A 20714-nucleotide genomic window follows, 5' to 3' on the forward strand; every position below is an offset into this window, starting at 1 on the left:
CTCAATACATGTATGTATATAAATTGATTTGCACTCAAAGTCAGAAGAAATGCATTTACATGAACACGAAATAAATTTTATACTTTGTGATAAGTCGTCTAGTAAAGTGGTACGACTGTACACTCTTCTGGGAGTTTTATTCACGGAATCTCCATAAAATCTCTTTAAATGGTAGAATTTGGTCAGGTTAAAATCTATTTTGTCATTGGAGTACCTGAGAGCAAGACTGACTCCCTCGCCAAAATACATTCTGTATCGCAGTTAAACGACACCCGTGAAATTTTTTTTATAACTTACATCTCAAAACACAAAATAGATAAATAAATTCTTTCTGAAGTCAATATGATTTTTTGAAGAAATGGTTTTATACAATGACATATTTTGGCCATATTCTGCAAAAATTGGACTGAGATATCCGACATATGTTATGGCTCCAGCAGACAAGCCTTGTAACAATTAATATCGTCTTTGTTTGTAAGGCTCTTTGTTAAACTGTATTTTAGAAGAACTTGGTTTTAATTCTACGTTTAAAAATCCAGCTTATACTCACAGTTCACTTTCTAGGGATGAAATTCTTCAAATTCACATTTCAGTCTTAAGGACAGACGATACGTTCCTCAATAATATATAATTTTTTCTAAGATTTTGTCACTGAAGTATTGCTACTTTAAATGTTCACTTGCAAAAAATTGAGGTACCTTACCAGACATTTGTGCAAGATACCAGAGGATGTTGTTTCCTATAAAATCCTTTTGGAAAAAAACTTAATTAGCCAATAACACAATTTTTAGTGTTTCAATTTTTAAAGACAATTAGAAACCAGTTTAGAAATCAGAATGTAACGAAAATTTTGAATATTTTCCACACAATACGAAGATATGCAAAACAGATATTTGAGGAACGTATCGTCTGACCTTAAATCTTTCCAACATTCTAGTCAACAGTGATGAATTTGATTTACTCTTCCTAAACTTCATTAAGTTCTTACAAACATAGATACTTTGCTGGGTCCAGCAAATGCTCTGTCAACCCCTTATCTTTAGTCCTCACAAGAAATATTAAGTGCTGCAGTAAAGAGAAACTTCAGACATCATGTGCTACAGCATATTCTGAAAATTTAAAATCACCAATTTTTTTTTTCAAAAGTCAGTAACATCAAAACGTATGATTTTTCTACACTTCATACAACTATTCCTCACTATAAATTAAAAACTAATAAATTAAAAATTGATATCATAGACACCTGCTTTTTCAATAAAAATGTAACTCGGAAATTTTCAGATCTTGTGATTGGTCTTCAACTAAATTACTTTGTCTAAAATCACTCTGATTCTTACACACAAGTTCTCTGAAGTTGCTATAAAAAGGATGCTGGAGTTCCTCATTGAAAACATCTATATAGTCTTCAGAGTCCAGATCCTCCAACAAGCTGTTGGAATTCCCATGGACGATAATTGTGCTCCTTTATTAGCCAACGTTTTTATATTCCTATGAAGCAAAATTTATTCAAAACCTTCTACATGAGAAGACGATAACACTTGCTAGGGCCTTCATCTAGACATTCAGATATATCGACGACGTTTTATCAATTAACAATAGTTACTTCCATTCATATGTCGACTCGATATATCCCAGTGAACTCGAAATAAAAAAAAATAACACGGAGTCTACCACATCTGTTTCATATTTGGAAGTTTTACTGACTAAAGAGGATAAGAGCCAACGAACAACTAAAGTGTATGACAAACGAGATGACTTCAGCTTTCTAATCATCAACTTTCCTTATTTATGTAGTAATATTCCGCAGTCACCTAACTGCGTATGGTGTTTATGTCCCCCAACGTATTCGATACTTAAGAGCATGCTCTGTGTATGATCAACTTTGAAACCGTGTCAGATTACTAACAGATAAGTTGATGTTTCAGGAATTTCAAAAATCTCGTTTAAAGTCAGCTCTTCGTAGATTTTATGGTCATTATAATGACCTTGTTAGCAAATATAACATATAACGTATTTTGACTGGCATATTTCATCCCAATTGTTAGGCCTTTGTTTTTATATTGAATTTGACTACGGAATATTCCGTCCATCTGATCAATACATAGGGCTCACGGCGAGTATGACAGGTCGACAGGGGATGCTTACTCCTCCTAGGAACTTGTTCCCTCCCCTGTAATATTGGGGTCCGTATTTTATACATTGTTCACAAATCTGTATTGTTTGTAGGTTGTTTGCTGCTTTTTTTAAATACCAATCACTGTTTGTTATTTTCGCCTTTTTTATTTCATAAAACTCACGGTATAAAATAGGTAGAGAAAAATATGGAAATCTGAATGGGGTATAAATGTTGCTCCACTAGTGTGGATATACTGTGTAAGAGCAATTGTGAATTTCAAATTCATTCTGTACAAAAGGATCTCTAAAGTAAATATATTATATTAGATATTACTGCAAATTATATCAAATTTACTTTAGTCAGCTTGTTCGGCCCAAATAAAGATGGTCTAGAAATTTTCCAGAATATACATGTATACACTGAAGTTTTTAAGTTAGAAAATAAACTTAAACATGCACAGGTGCTCGTGGACAGGAACACCCCCCCCCCCCGAATAAATATGCTGGGTCCAAGGATATTTTTACAATGTATTCCATATGAAAAATCCAAAAAATAACGTAGAATTAACGTTTTATTATAAAATCATACCCGCGGTATTACAAAATAGACCTTCTCTATTTTATAATACCGCGAGTATGATTTTTTTTTTAATAAAACGTTAATTCTACGTTATTTTTTGGATTTTTCATATGGAATGCATTGTAAATGTGTACTAGTAGATTAATTTATGGAAAAAGACGAATAAAAATATCTCTGGACGCAGGGTGTAATATTCGGGGGGGGGGGGGGCTAGTGTCCACAAGCACCTGTGCTTTGAAACAGATTATTGCACACATGCATTCAGATTCGACGCGGATATATCATTAATTATTTGAAGAGATCTTTAATTGAATTGCTGCACGCATAAAATGAATTGATAATGAAAGATATCTGTATTTATTTATTTGATTAAATGTTAATTTGGTGCTCCTTAGCTTCGGATGTTGCATTCATCTTTCGGGTTAGTGACCAGGTTCTTTTTTAATCATGTCTTCGAAACTAAAATTGCATGGATAACACCACTAATGATTATTATTATGTACCGTAATCCTGCATGCTTCTAACCAAAAATAAAACTTGTACATTTATACAAGAGGCCGAGGGGTCTTAACGGTCACCTGAGTATATTTGGCACTGTCAAGAATTCATAGAAGTATGAAATAGACCAAAAAAACTGAAAGATGAAGCTATGTTGCCCAAAAGCAAGAGAAATACGATGATCAGGGATTAACATATTTAGTTCAGTATTCTGTAAAAAAAAAATCTTGAACTAGATCTATTTACTTGCCTCCATTTGCCACTTTCACCATGCAGACTAAACAAAACAATAGTCCTTTAGCATCTTATACCCTTTCAAAATGGCCTATCTGGGTGTTTAAAGAAATTTAAAGTACAAAGGAAAGGTGTTTTGTCTCTTTCTTCATTTATCTATTATTTCCTAGTCTACCTGGTCATAACATGATAAGTTATCACTAAGAAGATGGGTGAACATGACGAGCGAAAAGCCTATAGTGTGACAAACATGAAGGTGAAAAATTAAATTTTAATTATATCAAAAATTTCCTTGATATTTCATCTAACATTAATATATACGTTATGTAAAATCTCTACAATTTGCAAAAATCTCACAAAGATTGAAAAAATTTGCTTATGAAATATTATACACACACTACAGAGGACAAAAAGAGTCATTTTCTCACACTATAACACTGTTTTTCGATATGAGTGGGTCTTCGCTCCCTTTTTTTAAAAGTTAGTCCTCAAAGTTTACATAAAAATATACATTTTTTGGTTTCGAAAAATATGGAGCAAAGACCCACTATACCTTGAAAATATACTTTTATGATACAACATTCGCATCTTTTCGAGAAATACTTAAGTCCATCAAGTTGTAGTAGTTGGGACATTCAGCCACTACTAATGAAAAGGTTTTGTACTTCGCGTTGTTTTTTTTTTTAAAGTTGTTTGTTTTAATAATATTTAAACCTTTTTATTAACCCTTTTTATTTCCAGGTAAGTTTGAGTCCGCCTAGAGTGAGCAGGTTCGTAGGAAGCAATTTCAGCTGGGGGGGGGGGGGGGGCACAGCCAGGATTGGCTCAGCAGAAGCCCAGAGCACGGTTGTGCTCGGGTTTAAATACCGTTCTTAACAAAAGAATGAAAGTAAAAGTTAGCCGTATAGTGATTTGATAATAAATTTAGAAGTAACCAATGTTTATCATAATTTCATAAATTTCAGTTATGAGAACTTTACTCTAAATACTAAATTCACATATTAAAATGATTTTTATATATCTGAAGCTATATATAGGCTTTCTGCACACTATGTTCACCCATCTCCTTTTCCCCTCCCCCCAGGAAAGGGGGCCTGGTTTATTCACACTTGAATCTACACTAACTAAGGAAGCTTCCATATTTCTTTAATCATGGTTTTAGATTTTTTCTATATGTTTGATCTTCTATTGTGGCCCCGCCATATCCCCAGGGGACATGATTTGAACAAATTTGAATATACTTTACCTGAGGATGCTTATGGATTTGCTCTTCTTGTGAAGAAGATTTTAATGATTTATCCCATGTATTTTCATGTAAAAACTGATCACCAATTAAGGCCCCTCCCTACCCCTGGGGGTCATGATTTGAACAATCTTGAGTGTAAACTACCTGAGGATGCTTCCATAAAAACATTTTACTGTTTTTGAGAAGATTTTTAAAGATTTTACCAACATAAGAATCTGATCACCCATTGTGGCCCTTCCCAATTCCCAGGGGTCATGATTTGTACACTATCTGAGGATGCTTCCATAAAAGTATCACCAATCATGGCTTTGCTGTTCTTGAGGAGATTTTTAATTCTTATACTAGTATATTTCTATGTAAAGCTTTGTTTGCTCAGTGTGACCCCACCCTACCCCTGGAGGTCATAATTTGAACAAATGTGAATCTACATATCCTAAGATTGCTTCCATAAAAATATCACCAATCATCGCTTTACTCTTCTTGAGAAGATTTTTCCTTTATATTTCTATGTAAAATTTTGATCCCCATTGTGGTCCAACTCTACCCCAAGGGGTCATGATCTGAACAAATTTGAATCTACATTATGTCAGAAAGCTTTCACATAATTTTCATCTTTTCCATCCCAGTGTTTCTTGAGAAGATTTTTAAATACCCCCACTCAATTTTCACTATTTCTTACTTATCTCCCCTCGGAAGAGGGTGTGGCCCTTCATTTGAACAAACTTGAATCTCCTTTACCCAAGGATACTTTGTGCTAAGTTTGGTTTGAAATTGGCCCAGTGGTTCTTAAGAAGACATTGAAAATGTGAAAAGTTTACAACGACAATAACAGACAAATTTTGATCAGAAAAGCTCACTTGAGCCTTGGCTCAGGTGAGCTAAAAAAGAACAACCGGCTGTTGAGAACACAAGAAGGAGTGTCACGATTAACCTAAATGTAAGACAAAAAATATTGAGCAATTTCCAATCATACAGTGAGACAAAAAATACCTAGCAATTTCCATGTTTATTTTTCAACTTCACAATGACATTTGGAAAGGACACGTTCATAAAATTTAACATCAAGATTTAATTTACAAACAGGCAAAAAAAACAGGTGATAATATAACACCAAGTGCATATTAAATAGAGAAAATTAAAATAAATGAGTACCGATTGTAATATATAACAATGAAAAATTGTTTTAGAATAAATATCAACATCAAAACTATCTATGAACTCAAACTACTTAAATATTGCCGTGAACAATTTATAAGCAAGAAATATTTACATTTTATCTTCCTAAACAGAACATGACATGATGTACATAAAATGTCTCTGCACAAACAAACCAACATAACTGTATTACTAAATCAGTTTTGATTGTTATTTACTGCATAAGTGTTATGTTTAAATTAAAAATGTTTTTGAAATGGAATATTCAAATCTAAACAAACCAATATGAATATGAGAAATTTACGAGCTTTTCCTCAATCTCTGCAATTCCATGAGGGATATTTAATCAGTAATCTATTTTGTGATTTGATAGCTAAATATATTTATCAGTTAAAAGACTAGGAGCAAGGGACTTAACCCATATTGATAGCTTCTTGCAGGTTGAGTATGGACTGAACCACATCGTTCTCCTCTTCTGCCGATATAGTTGTCGTCACTTCGGACGGATTTTGCGGATCAGCCTCTGTTGGCATCTCTGCCACTTGAGTCACGACAGTGCCATCCTCAGTCACGTGCGTTACTACGTCTCCCTCTATGCCTTCCTGTTGATCCACCACAGATTCCTGGGCCACATTGATGACAACAAACTCCACCATCTGTTGGTCTCCACCTTCCCCACTCATGGCGTAACTAATGGTCTGGACCTGACTATTGCCGTCTTCAATTGATCCTATGTATTGTATCGTCTCTGCATTGTCTACGTTTTCTTCCACTACTGTCTCTGTAATTATCTCCTCGGGCGGAACTTTTCCATCGTCCTGATGTTGCTGGAGCATGGATCTCTGACTGGCAAATTTATTTGGATCGTGGTGCAGCTTGTAGTGCCGATTGAGGTGATACTGAGTGTAGAAAGACATATTACACTCGTCACACTTGTACTTCTTGAGTCCCAGATGTTGTGCTTTATGACGGTCATAATGCTGTTTTCGGGCCATGACCTTGTCGCAAATCTCGCACTTGAATATTTCAAGGCCGCAAGATTTTATCTGATCTTCTGTCATGTGGACTTCAATCATGTGTATTTTCAGTCCATCGGGTGTTCTATAAGCTGTATCGCAAAACTTGCAAGGATAATCAACTGTTTCTTTGTGTACATTGGCATGCTTCAGCATGATTGTCTTTGTTTTGAACTGTTGACCACAAATATCACACATGTAGATAGGTCTATTTGTGTCATGAGTCTGAAGATGTGTTTCCAAAGCATGCATATGTAGGAATCCCTTTCTACAAAAGTCACAGTAATATGGATAATTTCCTGTGTGTGAGTGAACATGCTCTCTTAGTTTAATCAATTTTTGAAATTTCTTTCCACAGGTGTCACACTGGTAACCATAATGTTCTGGCCTGTGGGCATCCAGATCCCGCAGTGAAGGAAACTTCTTTCTACAGACCCCACATGTTAAGGAGTCAGTTTCCTCATGGACAGTCTTAATATGCAATCTCAATTCTTCTTTTGTTGGAAATAACTTTGCACAGACTCTACAGACACTTTCAGTTTGCTTATGGACACATACACGATGTCTGTGTAGATATCTGGTACTGGTAAAGACCTTTCCACATATGTCACAGGAAAAGTGTTTGGATTTGTCATGAGCATCACGTTTGTGATTCCTCAGCCTATATCCCTCTGGAAATACTTTACCGCATTCATCACACTTGAACTCCATTATGCTATGCAGCTCCTTATGAGTAATGAGCTGGTCTTCGCTCTTAAACTTAAAGAGGCAGTAATTGCAGGTGAAAGGCTTTTCCTCTGACTCTTCAGATTCTATTGGCATAGGGTTATCTTCGGTGCACTCCTTCTTGTGAGTTTTGTACTGGATTGCTGTATTAAACTTCCTAGTGCATGTATCACAATCAAAGACTCCTAACATCTTGTGTTTCCCTCTCATATGATTCTTCATCTCCCATTCTGATACAAACTCCCTATCACATTGTGTGCACCGATGATAGTCAGTCTTTCCTGCATTCAGCAGCCTATGTTGTTCAATATGCCTCATAAAAGACCTTTTCCATTTTATTACAATGTTGCACTGCTTGCACCTAAAGCTCCCCTTTTCCTCACTAATGTCTGCTGCTTCATTAACATCCTGTGCTGTTATTTTGTAGCCAGTTTCATTTTCTTTTTTCCCTCCACGCTTTCTTCCTCGCTTTCCTTTAACTTTTTTGACTGGCTCAGTTTGTTCCATCTTTACTCCTCTCTCATCAATTTCTTCATCTTCATTTGGCTCTTCCATATCTTCTTCATCTTTTATCATTTTATTGTTCTCATCATCGTTTTCCTCATCTTCATCTTCTTTCTCCTCATGTTCTTTTTCTTCTCCTTCTTCATCATCTTTCTTTTCATCCTGGTGTTTAGCTGCTTGGTTATCTTTTTGTGGAGTTGATTTTGAATTCTTTGGGGGTCGTCCTCTGCCCCTTTTAGGAGTGACTACTTCAGCTGCAGGCTCTTCCACTGTTTTTGCCTTCTTGCTGGCAGGCATCAATGGCTTCTCCACTTCATCCCGATTCTTAGGCTTTCTACCTCTGGGGGACCTTGTAACAGCAGGTGATTCCTCTGCCTTCCTTTTCCTTGTCATTATAGATCCAGTTGTATCCTCATTTGTCTTTGAGCTTTCATCAGTTGTCTGAGGTTCCTCAACTGGCTCCTTTTTTACCTTCACTAAGTATTCTTCATATTTTTTACTCACTTTGATCTGACGCCGTGAACGAGTTCTTGGAGTTTCTACCTCCTCTTCAACCTTCTTGACTGCAAGTACATTAAAATCGGGATCGTCATCATCTCCTTGATCTTCAACATCTTCATCTTCCATGTTTTCATCTTCACTCTGTTCTTTACTCTCTGAATTTTTGCTTTCTGTGCCATATGATGTCTTAATTAGAGATTCCATTGCCTCTATATCTTCCAAATTTTTCTCCAAATCTTCTTCATCCATTGTACTGTCTAATCCATCATCTGGTTCCTCACTAACTTGACTAAATTTACTGTCTTGGCTATTTTCTTCCACATCACCAGCAATCTGTTCCTCTGCAGTCTTTCCTTCCTCTGTGATCTTTGGAACATCTGAGGTTTCTGTTGTATCCATTCTTTCCTCTGCATTTGTTTGATGACTTTCTTTCTCTGCTTTCTCTGCTAATTGATTTGATTCTTCCACTGGTTTCTCTACTTTGTCTTTCTCTCCTGACCCTTCAGAGGAAAACTGTGACTCAGGTTGACTCGCTGTGATACTCTGTATGGCCTCCTCCAGGGGATCCACATTTGATTTAGCTGCTTCACTCTGTAGCTGTAAATTCTGTGCCAGTGTGTCCTCTGCAGAAGCTTGAAGGACTGCAATTTGTTGTTCTCCTTTACCATCCACTAGTTCTATCACTATCTGTCCCCCCTCTACTGACACCGTCTCTGCTTGTTTGTGTGCAGCAGGTGATTTCTCCTGCATGACAACAGTGGTAGAAACATTTTCCTCATCTCTCTGCTCCTTTTTCTTTCCTTTACAGATACCTAAATGTGTCAACATTGATCTTTTCCATGAACAGGGGGTACCACAATTTCCACAGATTAGCAGGCATTTTCTATTATTTCTAAGGGACTTTACAAACTCTATATCTGAGGTTACTATTTTCTCGATTTTACTTCCACTTTCACTAAGTGTGCTCAGCTGATCTCCAAATGGAATATCTGTTGTGATTGGTTTGTTCATGATAACCTTTTCCATGTCTTCCAACATGGAAGAATTTCTATCCCTGCCATCAAAAATATCCATCTTCCTTGGTCTTCCAACAGCACGCTTTTTAAACAGTGATGCTAGTGAGGATTTCTTCATGCTGTGTTCAAAATCAGGGTCCTCTCTCATCTCATTGTCGATGGTGAAGGAGCTGGAGTCGTCTTGGTCAGATTCAGCTGCCTGTACAGTCTGGGGGATCTTCTCCAAATCCATTTCTCCTGTGTATTGAGCAGCCTTGGAGGGTGAGGCAGATACCCCCTGATGCTCAGATTCATCCAGTGGATAATTACCTGTGAATATATTTTAAGATTTCTTTTTTATATATCAAATATGTTTTATAGACTTTTAAATATGTTCAAACTCACTTACTCAGTTTTTTTAATTAGCAAAATGGGTACTTAGTATACATTTTAAACTGATTCCAAGTAGCCAATTTCTTAAAAACGTTATGAATTTGTATCAGTTGACTAAAATTTGTGTAATCCCAAAGTTTACAAGCATTAGAAAGTAAGAATTTATTATTATCATTTAAGACATTTTTTCTTGCCACATTTGACCTACTGTTGATGAAGTGATAGAAGTTCTCTATGATATCCATCCTCTTGGTTAGAAATTCTTTGCCAGGTTCTGATCCTAGGTAGAAACAACTTCTCTGTTTCAGATTGATTGACATAAACAATGACTCCTCCCCTAAAGTGGCCAACTCCACACACTGAAAAAACACAAGCGTTCACTGCATGAAAGCCTATCTGTATATAATAGTAATTTACACTTACACTTAAAAATCATTGATAAACATTAACTCACATTTGAGTAACTATATTAATCATGCTTTAATTCTTCACTAATTTTGTGACATTTTTTTTTTTTTTTAAATCTATACAATTTTTTAAAAGTTCTAAACACACAAATATGTTCATATTGAACAATGCTAAGTTCATTATGCTTTTGTTTTCTTGGTAATGTTAAAATGGTAATAATCAGACATTTGCACACTATTTTGTGATGGGCTTCTTAGCACACTTCTGCCCATCCTTCCTTGAATCTCATAAAAATATTATCTAAAAGAGAAATTCAGACTATGTCATCTAGTCATGCCATTGACAGGAATGTTTTGTTTTTTGAATAAGAATGCCACACAGAGATTCAAAATGAGAGCACCTGATGCCCACATCATAAACAAGGATGGCCTAATCAAGTAAGTCATGTGAAGAACACCAAAGAAAGTTGTTATATCTTAAAAGATAAGATATAGAATTTAACCTTGTAAGTACATTTTGATTTATTTGATAAGATATAGAATTTAACGTGGGTTGTAGTAATTCATTGCTACTTACAACTTCCTCTACTGTCTGTTTCAGAGCATCCACCCTGCTTGTGTCCATTCTGACTGCCATGTTTTCTTTTCTTTTTATTTTTATCTAAAATTAAAAAAAAAAAAATATGCATACATGTAATTAACCGAGGTACATAAGTATCACATCATATGAAATCTAGATTTAGTAATACTGTGCTTTTGTTAATTGTCCTATAACTTTTAAAGATGTATAGCTGAATGTTACTAAATAACAAGGTTAGCTTAGCTAGTAAAATATGTCTTCATTGGGCAAGTATATAATACATACTCGGCACACCTCGGCTGACTCGTACTTTATCTGATTGATGAAGGTGACGGAATCAGCTAAGGTTTGCCGAATGATATAATACAGTAAAAAGTACATGTACTTTGAGTTGGGGCAGTTTATGCTTGATAAATAAAGCAGAATACAAAAGCATAGACTGCTTCTACCCATGTATGAATTGGGTAAAAATGAAATTGATACCTTATAATAACACAATATCAATTCTAGCATTAAATGAAAAAAGTTTAAAATAACATTAAAATGAATAAAATTTGAAAACAACATAAGGATTGATATGTTTTTGATGCAGGTCTTATTGTGATGTAGGCAAAACAAGTTTTACGATATCAACTATATTTTTTCTTCATCCTAAAAAATGGCACCTTATTACCATGATTACCAAAGTTATTTGTATTTTTAAATCACTTCAAACCTTGAAGAAAAAATCTTCATTATGTCCATCTACTAAACTATTTGAATCTCCCAGTATTTTATTATATTTTATTGGTTTTAGCAATATGCTAACAAAAAAAAAATTCTATTTCACTTTCCATCAGTATGCTATTTGATAATATCATAATATTAGTTGAATCTGATTTGTCAAGAAATATTTGTTTAAAAAAAACACTATTGCCGGCTGAATGATGATGCCACACCCTCCAGCGTAGCAACAGTCAACGGTTGATATTCCAAAAAATAGTGACTGCGCAGAATTTATGCACAAGGTTCACTGTTATATGTATTAATCTGCATAAAACATTCCGTAAAATATGTTAATAATATTGCATGTAATCGAGTGTAACATTGAAAAATTTCACCCCTCGAGAACCACTGTCAACCTCAGATGCACCACGGTTTTCTTGGGGGTGAAATTTTCATTGTTATAATTTTAAAAATTGGTTCTTATATAAATCTATGCTAAAAAATTTTTTAATATTTCCATTGTTTTACTGAGCGGTCATAAAAAAATTGATGTTTGACCACAGAGTAAGATATTGGACCTGCCGATGAGATATTGGGACTGCTTACATCACACAGTGGGCGGGATCAGCTAAATATTCGTGATTTGACCGAGTTTTAATTAAGGTAAAGGTAATTAACATCATGGAAGCCAGCAAAAGATAAATGTATGTCAAAAAAAATGTATAACAAAACATTTATTGATCGTGTTCTTGGGCAAAATTTGTTTTGTCAACCCCTCGAACCAAACTGTTTGCCTTCAGCCTCAGCCAAACAGTTTGGTTCTTGGGTCCAACAACACGCATGTTGCCCTCGAATCCAATCAATAAATGTATAATAATGTTACACTCAACAACATGCAATATTTATATAGTATTTTCTGTGATATTATAAAATTATAGCTTCCAAGATAACCTACAATTTCATTATCTCTGTTCATCATGTTTATATGTAAAACATTAGGGCTTCGATGATGATCAAATATTGAGAAGGAAATAATTTTCTTCATTTGTTTTGTAGATACATACAAGGTTGTGCATTAACTTTTTTCCTGGTGTAAGGGAGATAATTCAAAATGCTCATCACCTCTGTATTACCTAAACTCAATATAATTTTTGTTTTATATTGCTGTATGTTTATGTGTTTTCTTGTCCTCTTGAGTGTTTACAAATTATGCTTGTATCTATGTAAGTATGTTATGCCCCCATTCGGACCATGATTGGCAAAAAAAAAATTCTATATAAAGACATGATCTACTAAAATCTGTTTTTCGTTATACTGTAAAAGGACACATTTCATGATGATGAATCTATACACAATTTGGACACATTTCATGATGATACACAATTTACTGAAAAATAACTTCCAATTTTTTAAAATTTCGCTGGATTTAGTAATGCCCCCTTGTTGATGATTGCTTTGCTATCAAAATAACAAATTTCCCGCCAGTAGAATAATTACACAGAATGACGTCATACTATTTTTTCCTATTTGTACGCATTGACACGATAAAACGAAGAAAGAATAATCAACATTGTAAAAAAAACCCAATTCTTTATTCTTATAACCAATGACTGATGTATTTCAATGGTAATTGCAGACTCAGAGCAGTATAAATAGGAAATTTATCAGCCGATGTTCCCTATTGCCAACATGGCGGTTTGTGGTGAAAACCGACGCTAGGCCGAGCCCGATCATTTTCTCGTAAGAAATCAAAATCAACAGGTATAAACGTTTCATTATTGGTATATTGACATTTTTGACATTATAACAAACATAAAAGCAGTTCAAAAATAGCACATAAACTTACTGAACTCGTCTAATCATTATGGAAAATCTGTCTCCTTGAAAAGAGGTGTTGGGCTCGAAATTCCACTTCCGCTTTTTTAGCGATTAAGAGGCAAATGGTAACGGACATTTTCTCCGGCAATATATAAAAGAACATACTTTGTTTGATCTTACTTGATCACTATATATAAAATTCCTTTTTTAAGTATAGCAATTACGTAAAAAAGGAATTTTATATATAGTGATCAAGTAAGATCAAACGAAATCCAGTCAAAGCGCCCCCTAACAAAACCGTCCCGGTCAAAGTGCCCCATGATTTTGGTAAAAGAGCCCCCTGATTTTGGTCAAAGCGCCCCCAAAGAATTTTACAGTCAAATGATGTTACAAAACTGACCCCAAATATTGGTCAAGGCGCCCCCTGATTTTGGTCAAAGTGCCCCCTGATTTTGGTCAAAGCGCCCCCAATATAATTTTATAGAAAAATTCCGTTTCGAAACCGTCACCAAGCAATGGTCAACCCCCCCCCCCCATTTTGGTCAAAGCGCCCCTTAGATATCTTTATAGAATGTTCGTTTGCAAAAAGCCCCCTTAATTTGGCCCCTTTACTAATTTATGGTAATTATTTATTTTGTTTGTTCAGCGTGACCCATGAAATATTTAATAAATTAATATAAAGTAAATAATCTTATAGAAAACATTTCCAAAGAAATGAGAATGTTCGCCGGTATCAATTAACTATCACCCCCCCCCCCCCTCCTTTAAAAAAAATGATATCGATACCGTTGCCCAGCTCTTGCCACGTGGAGGCCTTCTTAATAAGAGCCATAATTTTGAGTACAAATTGAATCATCAGTACTTGATCAAATAAATTCTCAATATTTAGCAATGGTTGTACTTTGACGAAAAATATGTGACATTCATTATACTTGAATTTTAATTACTACATTTTAACTAAATTCGTACCTGAACATAAGAAAATAAGAAAAACAATATGATACATAGTGATATTTGAATATACTATTGATAAATAAATAATGAAAAAAAATATTGATAAATAAATAATGAAAAAAGGTTTCGTATGAAAAAATCAAGCTTGTTATTTTTATATCAATTTCCTGTAAAATTATATTAGGGGGCGCTTTGACCAATACTTGGGGACGGCATTTTTACATCATTTTCCCGTAAAATCATATTAGGGGGCGCTTTGACCAAAATCAGGAGACAACTTGACCAATACTTGGGGACGGTAAATTATATTAGGGGGCGCTTTGACCAATACTTGGGGACGGTATTTTTACATCAGTTTCCTTGTACAAATTATAGTAGGGGGCGCTTTGACCAAAACCAAGGGGCTCTTTGACCAAAATTACGGGGCGCTTTGACCGGGACGGTTTTGTGATGGGGGCGCTTTGAGTGACTGGCTCCCCAATCAGACATAGTATGTTGGCGGCTCTATGATTTTTTTTTCCGGGCTCCACATTAACTCATTCTGATCTAACATATCAAAAATCTAAAAAAAAAAAAAAATAATAAATAAAAATAAAAATAAATAAATAAATAATAATCATAATTAAGAGGGGTTCTGTTTGAGGGGTGGTCATTTTTTCTTACCTTAACAGGAATTAAATAACTCTGAATACCCCGAGGGTGAGACCCCCCCCCCCTCCTCTCTAGATCTGTCAAGTACCCATAATGAAAAAAAGGCCTCCATACTAGCTTAACAATAATAATTTAAAAAACATTATGTACAGTAATGGCATTAGACTTTTGACAGTTTGTGTAATTTAATCTGAACCCGATATAAAAATTAAGAAAGTCATAATATCACGGACGTATACCTATATGTTTCTGATAATTTAATAACATATATATTTTATTGATTTTTAGCTGAGACATAAATAACATTTAATGGATGAAATCAAATAAAGTTTCTATATGTCTTTTCATCTGATATTGGAAAAAGAACTGAGGCCAACTTTTTTTATATTCTGTTTTACGGGAGCGCCGACCCTAATTTGGGCTAAAATGAAATAAAAATAAAAGTTCCCAATTCAAGTTTCATTTTTATTTCTCCCGCCGATAGTTTATTTATAGTTTCTGAAAAAATAAAAGAAATATAAATAACCTTTTTACAAGCCTTTCAAAATGCGATTTGTCATTGGCTGAGGTAAATAGATTTATCCAATCACAGTATTCGTTGCGTGAAGAGTCACTGCACAGCATAGCGCCAAAATGTCAGAATCGGAGGGTTTCACGTGTTTTTAAATAGTCAGTTTAAAAAAGTGACGTGTCAATGTTATATATTAGAAAAAGTATAATTTTTAATGAAAGATTGAATGAAATAGACGAATCAGTGATCTTGATCAAATTTCATGCGGAGGGCCACGTGGAAATCGAGGTTCTGTCAACCGTTTGTTTTGAAAGGTTCTGAGTACGTATTATCTTTGACAATTGCTTCAATACATTGAAATACGTCTTGAAGATTTTTTAAACTTAATTTTAAGAAAGAAATGTTTTCTTTTACAAGTAACGACAGAACACTAGAACTATGTAGAACTGGTAGAAAGTGGCGTGACTGAGGAAATTCGAGTCACAACTTTCACTCGTTTTATGACAAATATTGGAATTCAGAATTACCTACGAAAATATATCAGTATATATGCTTGATTGATACAAGACATTATCTCCTTTTTTGTCGCTTTATGGAATTTTGCGTGCTATGTAACAAATTAATGTACATTGATTGTTCAGCGTATTCATATCAGCTGATGTAGTGTATATGTATAGCTCTTGTTTAGTAAAACAACTTTTTTTTACCACTAGGGAAAAGTATTGTTGTAAATGATACGCCCTTACAAATATTATTTCAATTCAAGACCTGGTTTCTTTTTTCATTCAACAGTTGTGGATTAGAAGCATTTTTCAACAATTAAATTTTTAAATTCTGCAGTAAACAGAATATTGTCATGTGTATTTTACATGTGTATACTATGGGAAAGATGTGTATTTTCTACAATTATATTGAAAGTTAGCATGCTCAGAAAGAAAATATAAGGATAAAAAGATATATATACTACAGATTGAGGAAGTTTGAATATGTTTTCAATAGAGATATTGTGGTACGTTTTTTTCCACCTACGTATATATTAATTGGAAGTGCGTTGAAAAAAAAATATTATACAACTTTTCTTTTTTTCATGTCTCATGTGCACTTCTGTGAATTAATTTATTTTAGCTGATCCATTGAATGTCTCACTGTATTTTCTCCATAACTTTGCCAGAACTAGTCCAAAATCCTCAGATCTTGTAATTTGCTGAATACCGAAAAATAAAAGATTCTGAAAAGTTTATGAGGGGTGTGACAGAAGTCCTATAGGTTTCCTGTGGTGACAATATGATATTTGACAACTGAGAGAAGACTATAGTTTGTATGTTTGATTTGCATTAATGTTAGAAACTGCAAGTTTTATACTAGAAATGCACCCCTGCCCCAAATATCTAGGAGAAAGTTAAATTTAAAATAGTTCATTGATCCATTAACAGTACCAATTCTGTGTTTTATGTACATAAGTTTTTCAAATAGCACTGTTTTTCTAACAAATTAAGGTCATACAAATAAAATTCCAACCTTAATTAAAAATAAAAAATTTTATTGCATTTTTTCATTTTATTTTTATTTTTCTGACCGACTGCTTAAATTTCGAGCTTTTATTTTTATTTTTATTTCGACCCCCCGACTCAAATTTTTGAAAAAAATTCCCGTAAAACAGAAAATAAAAAAATGTTGGCCTGAGTTTTGCCGAGCAATATCTTACCCGGGTCCTGTTTCTGTTCTGTATCTGTACGTCACAGAATCCTCTCGGGCTTTAATGCACGGTGTTTTCATTAGTTTTTGTATCGCGTTTCCAGAGTGCTTGCATGCATAATTATTTGAAGAGTGGCTAAAAATTCGGATCATGTACATGTTTTTCAAATGATTTCCGCATAAACTTCGAAAACTAAAAACAATTAATCTCTTGAATTAACTATTGTTTTACATGTACCTTCATTCAGGCATAATTTTAACACTTATTTAAATATACTAGCATACAAGTATATTCTACAATTATTGCTGATTTAGATCAAATTCACAGAGCCCGAAGGGCGAGGTGAAAATTGTACCTCGTGGGGACTAAATCATCGTACTGACCTAAAAAAAAATGCCGGGCAATAATATTGTGTTTTTATATAAGATTCAATGATTAAATGATACAAATTCGTTAAGCAAATCTTGCCATCGATCTTTCTTGATTGTTTACATTTAAAATATTGAACTTGCCGAACGCATTGAGAGAATTAAACAGGATTAAAATAAACATACATGTATTTGGGTTTCTTGATCTATTTTGGAGCAGTGTAGAAAAAAATAAATGTTATGCTCACCTGGAAGTCGGGTGCAGATGAAATAACTTTTCATAACTAAAAGTAATTGTATAAATTTGGAAGTTCTCGATCTATTTCCAGTTCATTGGAGAAAAAAAAGGAAATGCTATGTTCACCTGGAAGGTCTTGTGTAGGTGAATACAGCTGCACACACAGAGAGCTAGGAATTATTCAATCATATTAAAAATAAAGCTTAGTGCTCACTATAGTTTTGGCATTTGATTGTTAGAGGGTCGTGGGTAGGGGTTTGGTATACATGTATGTATAGTTTGTTTTTCAAACCAATTTGGAGCATAAATAATTATAGATCAATCGCAACTTTTTGGGCTTTTCCTACAAGCGGAAAACAACGAGCTTGCCAGAAAGGCTCGAGAAGAAGCGATTGACTTATAGATAAAACAATTTTTCCTGCTTACGTCTGCTAAAAGATTTTAACACGAATGCTTTGTTCCTTGGGCATGATGGTATCTACGTAATATATTTAAATATAGTATGAGGTGTGTACTAATTTTCCAGTTAGTGGTTATTTTTTTTTCTCTCCACCCACTCGCCCTCCCCTCCCAAAGTTTACTGACTTTAATTTGTAAGTTGTTAATACTACTACAAGTTGAACAATTTGGTAAAGGAAGATAAGTTATATCAACTACATCCAATGGGATAAAGTGAAGAATTAAGTAATAAATAAAGATGAAATTTGCATAAATTCGATTAATTTTTTTTAATAACCATTCTTTCCCATCTTGTTTGAAAAATTATCCCGAAGAGCCCGAGTGGTAAAGGGCCGCATACCCCCCCCCCTTTTTTTTTCCAAAGAAGTATTCAAGTAACTGAATAATAGGCTCTTCGATAAGTACATCACTACGAACAAGAATTAAAAAAATACACATTACCTGAACTCAGGATGCAATGTATAATTCCTCATTTAAGAGGGATCGAAGAGTTTAAATCTGACTCCTCATAGCGGGGAGGAACCGAAGTAAATAAATATATAATTGAGATAACGTGAAATTGATATAGATGATTCATAATGTATTTAACAAATATAGATTGATATGTTTCGATGAAGAAAGGTATTCATGGTATACAAATGTTCTTGTTTTTCTTTTAAATTTTGATTAATTCTAAATATTACCAAAAAACTCTTTACTGTTGAAAATGTTCGCTGGAAGCCTGGTTGCCCCCTACCCCCCCCCCCCTTTTTTGTTGTGGTATAGTGTTTCGGTATAGTTCATTCATGGTAATTTGGTAATGTATAAATAAAATTTGGTTGTGAAAAATTTGGAACCTCGTCCCACCCCACCCCATAAAATAGGATTTTGTAGTTTGTAAATATCCCTTTTTAATTTTTTTTTTAGCTTGTTCAAGTTTTTTCAGGTAAGCCGTCAAATATTTTTACCCCCCCCCCCCTTTCAATAACTAAGTGCCCGGAGTTAGCACGAGTATTATACCGTGCATGTATAAAGAACAGTATATCTATAAAACAACGAGTTAGCAGAGCATCACACTGAGCATGTATAAAGATTTGGGTTTACATAAATTCATGGAACACTATAAGCTTTACCATATCGTTGTAATGCCGTTACCTTTCGATTATATCAATAAAGTCAAGCTCGGATCCTGAAATATTTTCCAGGTAGGGGGATCTATTTCCTTAAAAACAAAAAAGAAAGAAAGAAAGAAAGGGAAATCGCAAAACACGAAAAACCTCTTTCGTAAGATTTTTTTTGGGGGTGGGGGTGGGGGCAGGCAAGGGAGTAGTGTCAAGTAGAGAAAAGTAAATTTAAAGAGTGGTCAACGTTTTAGGTCACCTGAGTCACTCAGGTGACCTATTACTATATGTTTTTGTCCGTCGTGCGTCGTGTGTTTTAAACATTTGAAAATTTTCAGCTTCTTCTCTTAAACCGCTGAACCAATTTCAGCCAATTTTAGCATATGGCCTTTACATGTATGTGTGAAGGGGATCAAAATTTGTGAATTTCATGGTCCCTGCCCCCCCCCCCCCCGGGTGGGGGGGGGGACTGAGGGGTGGCGCTTAAACCACCAAAATTAATGCAGTCTTTAAAAATCTTCTTCTTTACTCCTGAACATCAAGCAGTCAAACTGTTGCCATGATTGTAATAAGCATTGAGCCCTCTACCAAAATTGTGAAATTCATGGCCCCAGGGTCAAGGGTTCTGGTGCTAGGGCGGGGCTATAAAGATCATAAAGTGAAAGTGCATTATTTCTTTGAAAATCTTATTCTCTACTCCTGGGTATTATTTAAACAAATTAATTAATAGCTATGATAAGCAAAGATGCCTCTTCCAAAATTGTGAAATTCATGGCCCCAGGGACAGGGGTTCCGGTGCTAGGGCGGGGCTATATAGATCCATTATTTCTCTGAAAATCTTCTTCTCTGCCCCTGGGTATTATTTAAACAATCTAAGTACATAGTTTTGATACCCAAGGATGCCTCTTCCAAAATTGTGAATTTCATGGCCCCAGGGTCAAGGGTTCCGGTGAAAAGGGGGGGGGACTCTATTGACTATATAGTGCAAAAAGCAAAATTTCCTTGAAAATATTCTTTTCTTCGTCTGGTTAAAAAGAAAGGGAAGCTAAGTGGATAGTTATAATGAGCAAGAGTGCTTCTTCCAGAGTAGTGAATTCCATGACCCCTGGGTCAGATGTGCTGGTGTAAGGGTGGTACTCTTGATAATATAGTAAAAATGCATTAATTCTATTCAATAATCCTGTCTGCTCCTTAGTGTTAAGCAGATAAACAAAGTGATTAGTTATGATGAGCAAACTTCTAGTCCCAGGGTCAGAGGCTCTGG

The 20714-nt window shown here is 34.7% G+C and overlaps 1 protein-coding gene across 1 annotated transcript; it reads right to left on the reverse strand.

Moving 5' to 3' along the window:
- Positions 1-5812: 5812 nt before the first annotated feature.
- Positions 5813-13557, reverse strand: LOC133173670 (zinc finger Y-chromosomal protein 1-like). The gene is made up of 4 exons (XM_061308657.1): positions 13502-13557; positions 10948-11031; positions 10172-10322; positions 5813-9900 (listed from the first exon to the last, which is right to left on the reverse strand). Exons 2-4 carry the CDS (start codon positions 11005-11007, stop codon positions 6242-6244), a joined length of 3870 nt encoding a protein of 1289 aa, XP_061164641.1. The 5' UTR covers positions 11008-11031; positions 13502-13557; the 3' UTR covers positions 5813-6241.
- Between the last annotated feature and the right edge of the window lie 7157 nt (positions 13558-20714).

This window comes from Saccostrea echinata, unplaced genomic scaffold, assembly GCF_033153115.1.
Source record: "Saccostrea echinata isolate AGI-Se365-2 ecotype Australia unplaced genomic scaffold, CSIRO_AGI_Sech_v1 ptg000056l, whole genome shotgun sequence".
Lineage (NCBI taxonomy): Eukaryota > Metazoa > Mollusca > Bivalvia > Ostreida > Ostreidae > Saccostrea > Saccostrea echinata.

Bases quoted from the DNA above. Each gene is read 5' to 3' on its own strand.
- LOC133173670 (XM_061308657.1), bottom strand. From the start codon at position 11,007: ATGGCAGTCAGAATGGACACAAGCAGGGTGGATGCTCTGAAACAGACA. The intron at 10,323-10,947 runs GTAAGTAGCAAT...GTGTTTTTTCAG, and splicing joins AACAGACAGTAGAGGAAGTT to TGTGTGGAGTTGGCCACTTT. The intron at 9,901-10,171 runs GTAGGTCAAATG...ATATATTCACAG, and splicing joins CTTCTATCACTTCATCAACA to GTAATTATCCACTGGATGAA.